The sequence below is a fragment of the Littorina saxatilis genome, linkage group LG12, assembly GCF_037325665.1.
Source record: "Littorina saxatilis isolate snail1 linkage group LG12, US_GU_Lsax_2.0, whole genome shotgun sequence".
NCBI classification, from domain to species: Eukaryota; Metazoa; Mollusca; class Gastropoda; order Littorinimorpha; family Littorinidae; genus Littorina; species Littorina saxatilis.
Window position 1 is genome coordinate 11,681,560 of NC_090256.1, and position 12,688 is coordinate 11,694,247.

General features: G+C 42.4%; 1 protein-coding gene across 3 annotated transcripts in view; it reads right to left on the reverse strand.

Annotated features, from left to right (window-relative positions):
* Positions 1-2,141: 2,141 nt before the first annotated feature.
* Positions 2,142-12,688, reverse strand: part of LOC138981251 (ras guanine nucleotide exchange factor O-like) — a 30,236-nt gene continuing 19,689 nt past the window's right edge. For all 3 annotated transcript variants that reach the window (XM_070354091.1, XM_070354093.1, XM_070354090.1), the window contains exons 9-10: positions 11,795-12,226; positions 2,142-6,173 (exon numbers count right to left, since the gene is read on the reverse strand). In XM_070354091.1, the coding sequence (XP_070210192.1) occupies positions 6,135-6,173; positions 11,795-12,226 (471 nt within the window). In that variant the 3' untranslated portion in view covers positions 2,142-6,134. The remainder of the gene's footprint in view (positions 6,174-11,794; positions 12,227-12,688) is intronic.

The window sequence follows — 12,688 nt, forward strand, 5'->3', positions numbered from 1 at the left end:
ATTTCGTCCAGACCACGTACTGTAATTAACGACATTCTCGGCTGGAAAGGGAGCAGAGAAATTCTACTGAAACACCATTTGCAATAAACTTCGTTTTTCCTCCCGGAGAAAGAACGTTCGCTTTGGCAGACCATGGTTATTCGATACTGAACAGGACAAGATCCTTAGCTCTATATGTACGCTGATATTTGAATTTTGTCCTTTTGATAGACATCACGATACTGCGGCTTTATTGCTGGTGAGAATACCACGGTCATTCCTACGAGTTTAATGTGTGTGTGTGCGGGTGTGTGTGTGTGCGTGTGTGTGTGTGTGTGAGATAGAGAGAGAGAGGGATAGAGAGAGATAGAGAGAGAGTGAGAGAGTATGTGTGTGTGTGTGTGTGAATACGGTGCGCACGCGGCTTGTGTGAATCTGTGTAGATGTGTGCGTGCGTATATGGGTGTGTATGCGTGCGTACATGCGCGCGCGTGTGTGTGTGTGTATGCGTGTATGTGTGGAACTGGCAACAAGTCCATCTCTTGTAGGGCACACTCTCAGACAATAGGATCGATCACAACGAATTCGTGAATGGCGTTGAACGATCGGTGATTTGCTTGTCTGTCTGATCGAGCTAATCGAGTTTAACATGACTTGGTTCGATGCGCGCGCTTGTGCGTGCGAGTGTGTGTGTGAGTGCGTGCATATATGTGTGTGTGTGTGTGAGTGCGTGCACGTGTGTGTGTGTGTGAGTGCGTGCGTACACGTGTGTGTGTGAGTGCGTGCACGTGTGTACGTGTGCATCTGGAATTGATACTCATGTTACTACAAGTCTATCTGTTGTGGAGGACAGTCTCAGGCAATAGGAATATGACCAAGTCGTGAATGTGGTTGAACAATTGGTGATTTGCTTGCCTGTCTGATCGAATTTAACTAGGTTCAATATACGTACTAGTTTGTGTGTGTGTGTGTGTGTGTGTGTGTGTATGTGTGTGTGTGTGTGTATACTGTGTGTGTGTGTGTATACGTGCGTGCGTGTGTGTCAGTGTCTGTAAGGGGTGGGGTTGGGAGAGGGTGGGGTTGGGAGAGGGTGGGGTTGAGAGAGGGCGGGGTTGGGAGAGGGTGGGGTTGGGAGAGGGTGGGGTTGGGAGAGGGCGGGGTTGAGAGAGGGTGGGGTTGGGAGAGGGTGGGGTTGGGAGAGGGCGGGGTTGGGAGAGGGCGGGGTTGGGAGAGGGTGGGGTTGGGAGAGGGCGGGGTTGGGAGAGGGCGGGGTTGACAGAGGGTGGGGTTGGGAGAGGGCGGGGTTGGGAGAGGGCGGGGTTGGGAGAGGGCGGGGTTGGGAGAGGGCGGGGTTGGGAGAGGGTGGGGTTGGCAGAGGGCGGGGTTGGGAGAGGGCGGGGTTGGGAGAGGGTGGGGTTGGGAGAGGGCGGGGTTGGGAGAGGGTGGGGTTGGCAGAGGGTGGGGTTGGCAGAGGGTGGGGTTGGCAGAGGGCGGGGTTGGGAGAGGGCGGGGTTGGGAGAGGGTGGGGTTGGCAGAGGGCGGGGTTGGGAGAGGGCGGGGTTGGGAGAGGGCGGGGTTGGGAGAGGGCGGGGTTGGCAGAGGGTGGGGTTGGCAGAGGGTGGGGTTGGCAGAGGGTGGGGTTGGGAGAGGGTGGGGTTGGGAGAGGGCGGGGTAGGTCGTTGTATTGCCTTTTATTAATTTTTTTTTTTTACATTTAGTCAATTTTGATTTGATGGTGTGGGTCGTGTACGATCCATACTCTGCAAAGAGGTGGCAAAACATTTATTCCTATTCGGATGGCGTGGGTCGTGTACGACCCATACTTTTTATGTTGAATCCTTCTTCGGAAAGTGTGGGTCGTACACATCATCTGGACTGTGTATAGTCCAAACCATGATCCAGTGTAGGTTACATGTGTTCGTTAATCAGTTACATATATACGGTGTCTTACATATCCTATCAATGCTATTTCAGCACATTCCAATGCATGGTATGTTTTGTGTGTTTTATAAAACTCTTTATATATGTGTGTGCTGATACAATAATCTTCTGTGTTTAACACCCAAATCACACATGTACAAACACACATACATACAAGCATTCCCTCCAACCATACATTTGATCACACAAACACATGCAGTAACGTGTAGGAAATTGAAAAACAGAATTATGTAATAATTTATTTACACAAAAATGTGTATTTCTTGTTCCCTTTCCATTAAATCCAGCTTTTTATAAAATAACAAAAAAGACACCTTTTAATTTGGCAAAAATCATTCAGTATATCGCAAAAAGCTATAGAAATGTGCTGAACAATGAAACGGTTTACTTCAAAATGCATGTAACTGCATATGTGCTAATGCATGCACATATGAATGCTTCCTACATTCCTACATTCTCATCAAACAACAGATCTTTGCACATCAGTTTTCTTTCCTCTTCTAAAAATCACAACTGTTTTCTGTTTTCTATTTTGTTATTCACAGAGTCACTGAAGGAATGTTACATAGTGTGCATAATTATTGACAATTAATCACATAAAACGGCCATGGATCATTTGCCTTTGAGAAGGAAGTGCCACATCTGTTGTACATCATTATGCACTAAGCTCGGAGATGCTTGAACTGGCAAATATGCCAACACACGGAACATAAATAAATAAACGTAGGCTTCACTGAATACTCTTAATTTTTTCTCGTGGGTGTGGAGGGTGGGGGGTGGGGCCAGTAAAGCACCAAAAATATCACCTTCCTTCTCCAGTTTTTAGAAAAAGAAGTCACCAAGTTGTCATACAATAAGGCTGTAAATATATGTACATAAGAGTATAAAATTTTACATGTTAATTGCATTATAAGTTAAGGCAGATGTGACCTGCTCTCACAAAATGATAGATAAGTTGATTTTTAAGATCCTGTGATAACAATGTTGTACTGTAAACCTTCAACCAGTCATCACTTAATTAAGTATACAGTGGAACCCCCTTTGTAAGACCGGACCCCTCCCCCCCAATTTTCCCTTTCAAGACCTTGTTTTTTCACGTTTTCTGTTCATACCCTCTGTAAAATTACCCCCATATAAGACTCGATCCTCCCTTTTAAGACCCGATTGTATTTGATTTTCGAAGGTCGTAAAAGGGGGGGTTCCACTGTATTCTGAAGCATACTTACCACCTACATCAGATTTGTTTCTGGTTTTCCAGTTAGGCAAACAAAATAAAAAATGTCTGTTTACGGTAACATAGGCAACAACAAGAAGAGCTAACGCTCGATCGAGTCACTTTCGCAGTTCTGAATATTATATGAGGCATCAGATGGACAGGAAGAAATTGCTATTCACAACACAATGAGTCACGTTCACATAAAATTTGAGCCCGGTCACTTTTATAGTTTCCGAGAAAAGCCCAACGTTAAGTTGTGTGTTGCCGAACAGAAAAGGCTAGTTATCTCCCTTGTTTTTCTGATAACGTTCGTAAAAGGCTACAGATGTAAATACTTTGATGTAAAGAATAATCCTACAAAGTTTCAATCACATCCGATGAACTTTGTCAAAGATATAAAATGTCTAATTTTTCCTTTGACGCTGACCTGTGACCTTGAAAAAGGTCAAAGGTCAACGAAACCATCGTTAAAGTGTAGAGGTCATTGGAGGTCACGACTAAACAAAATATGAGCCCGATCGCTTTGATAGTTTCCGAGATACTTTGTCAAAGATATAAAATGTCTAATTTTTCCTTTGACGCTGACCTGTGACCTTGAAAAAGGTCAAAGGTCAACGAAACCATCGTTAAAGTGTAGAGGTCATTGGAGGTCACGACTAAACAAAATATGAGCCCGATCGCTTTGATAGTTTCCGAGAAAAGTCCAACGTTAAGGTGGTGTCTACGGACGGCCGGCCGGCCGGCCGGCCGGCCGGCCGGCCGGACAGACTAACACTGACCGATTACATAGAGTCACTTTTTCTCAAGTGACTCAAAAATAGGGTCGGTAGGTCGGGATTATTTATTTATTTTTTTCCCTCTAAAAAAACATATTTTTAAGTTATTTTGCCAAAAAACAAAGACCTTTTTTTTCTCTTTTTTTTCCCCGAATGCATAAAAAAAGTCTAGGGTCGCGCAATAAAATAGGGTCGGTTGGGATACCGTAAACAGACTATTTTTGTGTGTGTGCCTTATCATAGCTTCTCAATTAAATAAAAATAAATTTGACTTGGTCTCGGAAGCACAACAGATTTGTTCTGACAGCTCACTGCATAAGATGAAACCTGGTGTTCATCGCTTACATGATGTAAACAAATATATATCACACTGCAACGTACGTACCCCCTCCCAATTACCCACCCAACCCCATTCTATTCTCACAGGTTTTAACCTTCACCGTGCTTCCTGGGTCGTGGACGACCCAGAGCCTCACAAAAGTGTCTCTGCATATACTCTAAAACTATTGGGAGTTCTTGATCAAGACTTCATGTATCCTCAAACACCATAGAACGTACCAATTCCTATCGACCAAATCTTATCAAAGGATTATCTTTGTGAACAAATGAATAAACAATGACATCATTTGAACTATACAGTCCGGATGTTGTTGGTCGTGGACGAACCATATGGAATTAAAGAAGGCATTTTACGGTGTTTATTCCTATTCGGATGGCGTGGGTGGTGTACGACCCATATATTCTGCAAAGAGTTGGCAAATCATTTATCCCTATTCAGATGGCGTGGGCCATGTGTGACCCATACCTGTTACGTTGAATCCTTCTTGAGAAAGTATGGGTCGTACACGACCCACATCATCGAACTGTGTCGTCCAAAGCGTGATCCGATAAAAGTTGGGCCCATTTTACCAACTTCATTTCTTATTACTTTCAAAAGCAGTCAATCTTCTGTGACTCATGATCATCATGAACAGCTGCAGTGGAACCTCCTTTTTTAAGACCCTATAGCCAGTCCCTTTCTGGACTTTCTATTCAAAACTTCTGTACAATATAATCAATGCCTCCATTTTAAGACTCCTTCCTTTCAAATATATATATTTGCTTGGACTTTTGGAGGTCTCAAAGTGTGGGTTCCACTGTACCAATTTTGCACGCAACTCAATAAAAAAAAAACACTTCACATTCGTCCAATCTCAACAACTTCCACCCCTGCAATGTTTATTTATTTATTTATTTATTTGGTGTTTAACGTCGTTTTCAACCACGAAGGTTATATCGCGACGAGGGAAAGGGGGGAGATGGGATAGGGGAAAAGGGGGGCAGATGGGATAGAGCCACTTGTTAAGTGTTTCTTGTTCACAAAAGCACTAATCAAAAAATTGCTCCAGGGGCTTGCAACGTAGTACAATATATGACCTTACTGGAAGAATGCAAGTTTCCAGTACAAAGGACTAAACATTTCTTACATACTGCTTGACTAAAATCTTTACAAACATTGACTATATTCTATACAAGAACCACTTAACAAGGGTAAAAGGAGAAACAGAATCCGTTAGTCGCCTCATACGACATGCGGGGTGCAGAGAAATAAGGATGTGGAAAAGAAGACTTTTGGTAAGTGAAATAAAGGTGATGGATCCAGTCAGGTAGAAATAAGACAACAAGAAAAGAATTGGAAAACTGCAGGGAATAGTAGGGAGAGTTTTCTTGGAAGGAAATATAGGTGAAAGGACTGGTAAGGCAGAAATAAGACAAAAGAAGAGAAGAAACAGAACCGTTAGTCGCCTCTTACGACATGCTGGGTAGCATCAGGTAAATTCTTTCTAGTCCCAACCAATATGGGACTCCCCCTAACCCGCGGGGGGTACCCCTGCAATGACCAGTTTGTTTGCATATATATAGTTTCAATGCCATCACAGGTCATTCTTCATAGATTCATAGTTTGCATAAGTTTCTTATGCCATCGCAGGTTATTCTTCCCATACAGTTTCATATTTTGAGTAGTTTCATATGCTATGTCATTCTTCATAGTTCAATGTTTTGCACAATGCTCATGCCATCCCAGGTCGTTCTTCACAGTTTCAATTTTTATATTGCGTAAATCATACGCATTAACAGTTTCATATTTTGCATAGTTTGACATGCCATCACAGGTCATTCTTTACAGTTTCATATTTTGCAGACATCAGCGGCTCCTCTGCAAAAGGTCACACGATCATCCTTTAGATCTTCAAATGCGTGTCTTCTAGCAGCCGGGCTTCCTGAAACAAATGTTAAAAATATAAATAAAAATACAACAAAAATGCAGTTATTACTGGAAGAATCATTGCATATAAGAGGTTTATAACTGCAGTCCATTAACCCTTTAGATGATGACAGAAGTTAATTAGTTAATTAATTGGAAGTGATCAACCCCCATTACATGCAGTCGACGCGCATGTGATACAAGAACCCATTGGGATTTTCCCAAAAGCAGATATGTAGCACACATTTGTTTGTTTGAACCGTGATTATGACAAGAAAAAAGAGGGCGACGAAGTCAACAGTGAAACACGGTGCGTGTTCAAAGAGCAAAGTGTCTCACATGGAGAAAATGCGTCTTGTTAAAAAAGCGCTCGTTGAAAAACCAGAGATCGGTGAATCGTGTGAAGCCGAAATGGAGCACGTGTTCAAAGGGATAGAACACGATTTACATGCTGAGGTAGAGGAAATAATCGCCTGTTGGTTAGCTGTGCTGTAAACAAACACCATTTTGTGTCCTTCTGCATTGTATTGAAACATTGTTTGTATTCCATGCATTTTGCTTACGTTTATGTTTCAGCAATATTTTTTCATATATTTATTGTTTCAGGACTATGCTGTCGAGGAATCTGCACCTTATGGGGAGCGACGCAAGGTCACCAAGCTGGAGTGTGTGAACCACGTCCACAAACGGATGGGAACCGTCCTGAGGAAACAAGCGCAGGAGAACAGACTGGGTGGGAGAGGACAGGGTTGTCTCACTGCAGAAAAGTGTCGCCGGCTCCAGGACTACTACCGCGGTGCCGGTTGCCATCTTGTCAAACGTTGACAAAACAGAGGACAACATGCGGAACGCCATCTGGGGAACCAGTGGTTCCACTGCACCACTACCGATGAGGCGCCTCGCCACAACAGATGCCCAGCAGGTCGTCGGTCATGGTGCTTTTACCAGAGGGCGTTGGCCTCGGGTGAGCAGCCAGGGCCTCATGCGAACAACATGAGGACAGTACTGTCTTTGGAGGTGGCCCGACAACTTGTTCCCCTAGCCCTGTACCGACGCATGTCTAGCAGTCAGTTGCTACAGCGAGTCATGCATGGGCAGACCCAGAATGCCAACGAGTCCCTCCACTCAGTGTTGTGGTCCATTTTGCCAAAGACGACATTTTTTGGCAAACAGCGGGTTGATGCTGCTGTCGCACTTGCTGTGGGCAAATTCAATCAAGGAAACCACCACCTCACAGAGGTCATGAACATGCTGGCCATAGACGTCAGGGAGCCCACTCTGTCCATTGTGCAGCATCAGGATGATCAGAGAATCAAAAAAGCCAATGCCGCAACACAAGCGACGTTTCTTGCTCGTCGCCGCCGCCAACGTCTCCATCAGAACGTCGTCCAAGAAAGACTTGAAGCAGCTGAGGGACCAACATATGGACCAGGCATCATGGGAGACCAGTAATTCTGTGCCCTAACTTCAAGGATGAACATTCCCTTGGATGTTCTTTGGACCTGTTCTCATCTGGAGATGTTGGAAATTGAGACCGTGTGAGACATATTATCATATATATTATACACATACGCATAATAACATTCCACTCATTCACAACAGAAATCTTGCTGTAAAACATTAGGGGGTTATTTTCTGTGTGGTGCTTTCTACAGTGCTTGCTGTGACAACACTTCATAAGCTTCAAAAACGTTGATTTGAATACTCAAAGTAGATTCAAAAGTTTGACATCCATTTTCTCAGTTTCATCGTTTTCACCATGGTGCCCGCACTAGTACTATCATATCTCTGACATGCATAGAGATAGAACGATAAATCTGTTTGTGTTTTCAAGTTTACTCAATTATCTACAAGAGTACAGATGGGATTTGTCCTCAAAGGTATAGTTCTTTTATGGTTTGGTTCAGAAAATTGTCTACCCCTTGCCTACCCCCTTGGTCGAACGCCTACTATGTTGAAGTCATTGTTTTTGGAGGGGGGTTAGACAAAAGAAAAACCTTCTTTACACTTGTAGATCAATGGCAAATAAAACATCAGAAAGCAGTTTTTAGTTATTTTTGTTGTTATTATGTCCTGGAGTGAATTTCTTTTATTTGTGCATTTTTGTTTGATTTTTCACCGTTTTCAACCGTAAATTTTTTTTTGACTCCCAACTTAGAAAAAGTAAGATTCATTGTTAGATTTTAACCTCTACAAACACAACAAGAAGGGCAAAGCCCATACGACTCACATGCTTGACCTTGACCTTTACATGACCTTGACCTTCAAATAACTAAACCTAGCAATGACATCATACACTAACAACTGCTTTACACATTTTTCCTACCAAAATACATGTGACATGCAACACAAAGCTGTTAATTCAAGACATAGGAAGTACAATGGTGCTTATTGGCTCTAATTTCTACCATGAGATATGGTCACTTTTAGTGGTTCACTACCTTATTTTGGTCACATTTCATAAGGGTCAAAGTGACCTTGACCTTGATCATATGTGACCAAATGTGTCTCATGATGAAAGCATAACATGTGCCCCACATAATTTTTAAGTTCCATAGTTCAGGGTCAAGGTCACTTCAAAATATGTATACAATCCAACTTTGAAGAGCTCCTGTGACCTTGACCTTGAAGCAAGGTAAACCAAACTGGTATCAAACGATGGGGCTTACTTTGCCCTATATATCATATATAGGTGAGGTATTCAATCTCAAAAACTTCAGAGAAAATGGGAAAAATGTGAAAAATAGCTGTTTTTTAGGCAACATTTATGGCCCCTGCGACCTTGACCTTGAAGCAAGGTCAAGATGCTATGTATGTTTTTTTGGGCCTTGTCATCATACACCATCTTGCCAAATGTGGTACTGATAGACTGAATAGCAGACCTGTTTACCCCCATAAGTGTTTTGGAGTAATGCTCAGCCCCAAAAATAGTAATCCTGGCACAAAAATAGTAATCATCCACATTCGTCGCCAATTACAACGCACATGACAACTGTGTCTGCGAAACGCAATCATGCACATAATATATCCATCATTCACAAACAAAACACATCAGTCAGTTTTTCTAGTCATCATAATTTCAAAGAAGATCACATCAAAAGCACATGCATCACTGATTCTTTTCTTTTGCTCATAGTAGGCCTTTTTCAGTGTGTCAAGCGCTTCTCTACTGTACTTGCGCTTGCCGAATGAGTGAGGGCGAGACTTCACCACTAGAATAAGGCTCTCCAGCGTCTCATCAGACAGACATGATCTCTGGTCAGTCCTGTGCTTTTTCACCCCATTTTGCCATTGAAAAAAACAATGCCAAACATGTGAATTGAAAAAAAAATGAAAAAAAAAGTTTGTTTTTTTTACATTTTTTTTAAATTTATGAAAATCGTAGTCTTGACACGGATAGCGGAATAGCGTATTTTTTGCAGAAAATCGTAATAAATTACGCCAAAATCGTAAGGGTAAACAGGTCTGGAATAGTGTCCAAGAAATATCCAACGTTAAAGTTTTCCGGACGGACGGACGGACGACTCGGGTGAGTACATAGACTCACTTTTGCTTCGCATGTGAGTCAAAAATCAATACCAGATACAAAATATATGAATATTATTGTCTTGTGTGGGGTCTCTTGAGCTTGGTTTTAATCTGTATATGACGTCATCAATGACATTTATAAAAAAAATGCAAAAAAGATCTGGGGATGGGTTCAACCCCCAAGTTCGGCGCGGGATGTGTGTCCCAGAGTCAACTTTCAAGGGCGGATCTGGGGGGGGGGGGGGGGGGTTACACGGGTTACGTAACCCCCCCCCCACCCCCACCCCCCCAAAAAAGAGGTAATTTATTGGCTCAGGATGCACCAGATAGCTCTATTTTGCTTCTTTGGATAAAAAAAATTTCAGGGGGGGCATGCCCTCGGACCCCCCTAGAGGCTTAGGCGCCTTCGGCGCCGTCAACTTGTATCTTCGCAGTCATTTTGTAACCCCCCCCTCCAAAGTGAATTGATCCGCCCTTGAACTTTGTGCAGACTCTCCTCGGTGTCCGAACACCCCCGTGTGCACGCATGCGCACGATAAAGATCCCAGGGTCACAGCGAAAGCCTCAGGCCTTGGAAACACGAATACATGCATGCCAAAATATGAAGCCCGGGTGTCCGTTCGGCCAACAGCCAATAAAGTAACCATTTCAGCACTGACCCAAGACGACCCAACCCCCAAACACGGGTGAGCATTTCAGGACTCCCGTACGAAATGAACCGTTTTATATTTTTATTTTATTTATGTCACCAAGTAAATTATCTTATGACGTCATAAAAATTAGGAATTAGGATGAGCGTTCTTAACCTTTACCTATTTATTGCATATATACTAAACAATTGAGGACTAAAGTAGGTAAGGTATTTAAAGGCATAACTGAAATAAAAAATACTAGTTTTAATTTTTATTTTTTTTTAAGAGAGAATCTCTTCATTTGTGAGGCCATCCCAAAAGAAAGCTGATTCCCACAATGATCATACAAGGAAAGTTTACTTGTATGTGAGTTTTTGTTGTTGTCTTGTAGTCTTTTTGTTTGATTGTGTAACAGCAGACACATAGAAAGTCTCTGGTAACTGTGAACCATCACAACCAAATTTGAAAAACTTTGTGGTACGGCTTTTCATTTAACTTTTGTACAGAATATTTATTATACATTAGAGAGAGAGAGAGAGAGAGAGAGAGAGAGAGAGAGAGAGAGAGAGAGAGAGAGAGAGAGAGAGAGAGAGAGAGAGAGAGAGAGAGAGAGAGAGAGAGATAGACAGAGAGACAGACAGACAGACAGACAGAGCAATAAATAACGATTGTACACAAACTCCCATATGCAGATACATTTACCTTAACTAAATAGGCTCTGAATGAAAATGTTGACTTTTTCTTTTCAATATATAATTATTGGTTTACAAGATTTCAAAGTTTGATTTTTGTTTTTAAATTTTTTTATCTTCCAAATCAGTGGATTCATATTTCCCTCCTGTTCATTTTGAAGCGTGAGATGGTATATTTCTTTCCAAGGATGTTGGAACAACAAATTAAAAGAATTTTTGATATTGCTTCTGGACTTAGAAAAATGTGCAGGTTGACAACCAGTGGAAGGCGCCCTTTTTTTTCTAAGTCCACATCGACTCCCAAAATGTTTAAGTACAATTTCCCTATAATTTCCTTATACTTTCTTATAGCAACTTATAACACTGTCAATTCCTTACAAATTCCTTATACCAGACTTATAAGAAACTGTAGAAACTTATAAGAAACGGTAGAAACTTATCAGCAAAACTTATAGCAAAACTTATTCTTATAATGCCTTATACAAAACTTATAAGAAATGTATAAGAACTAATTATAAGAAACAAAGCCGGGTTTTCCCGTGTAACATGCCCCTAATGGCTTTGCCGTGAGGGCGTAAAACTTACATTTTCTCTCTTCTCTATCTGGGGATATCGTTCCCAGGATCTCTCATGCCAAGTTTTATGAAGATCGGTTCAGTAGTTTTCTCTGAATCACTCTACACATACACACACAGACACATACATACACCATGACCCTCATCTCGATTCCCCGTCTATGTTAAAACATTTAGAAGGGGGGGGGGGGGGGGGGGGGGGAATCTCACCTCAAAGCTGCAGATAGAAGCGTATCTCTTCTGACATTGCATTCTGCCTTTGCAAACCTCGAGATCATTGTCAAAGCCTGTGTTAAGCATGTCCTGGTCACTAACACATTTGATTGTCTCAAATAATGATACATTCCAGCCGCCTTCAGAGGGTCTAAGTATGCCTTCTGAAAAGTCTGGAACCTGAAAAACTGCTTCAACGCCCGGCCTGATCAGACAAGGCACGGTGCTGTTGTTCAGATTGCTGTTCATATTATTGCTGACACTGTTATGGTTGTGCCATGTGCTGATGCTGTTGTTGGTTTGCATTGTTCTGTTGCTGTTGTTATTCTGATTTCCTGCCCAAGCTGTGTTAAAACATGCTAGAGCGCCAGTGTTTCCATGGAAGTCATTGCACTTGGTGCCAAGCAGTCTGCTGGTATCTGTTGCAGTCTGTTAAGAAAATTAAAAAAATTAATCAGTATTCAAAGCATTATCAATTCATCAGTATTAAAGCATAACACGTCTTTTTATTATGTGGCTGCTTTCTTTCTTCTCTCATCCCGATAGCCATAATTTTCTGTGCAGTAACACTTTACACATTACAATTAACACTTTACAAAATTTTCAAGCACTATTTCCATGTGTACTTACCTTTCACCGGCCCAGCTTAACATATCCATGTTTCATAGAGGCGGAATATAGCTACCCTTACAGAGAAAAAGGTCCTAGTTGCAACTAGCTGTGATGTCCTAGACCCCAGGAGCTCCCGCGAGCATGCTGCGACTTAGTCGCGGCTCGCCGTGATGTCCCAGTGCACTTGCCACAAGCTGCCCGTGAGCTTGTTGCGACCTAGTCGCAGCTAGTGGTGACCTTCCCGCGAGCTTGCTGCGATGTGCCTAGTATGATTGGTCA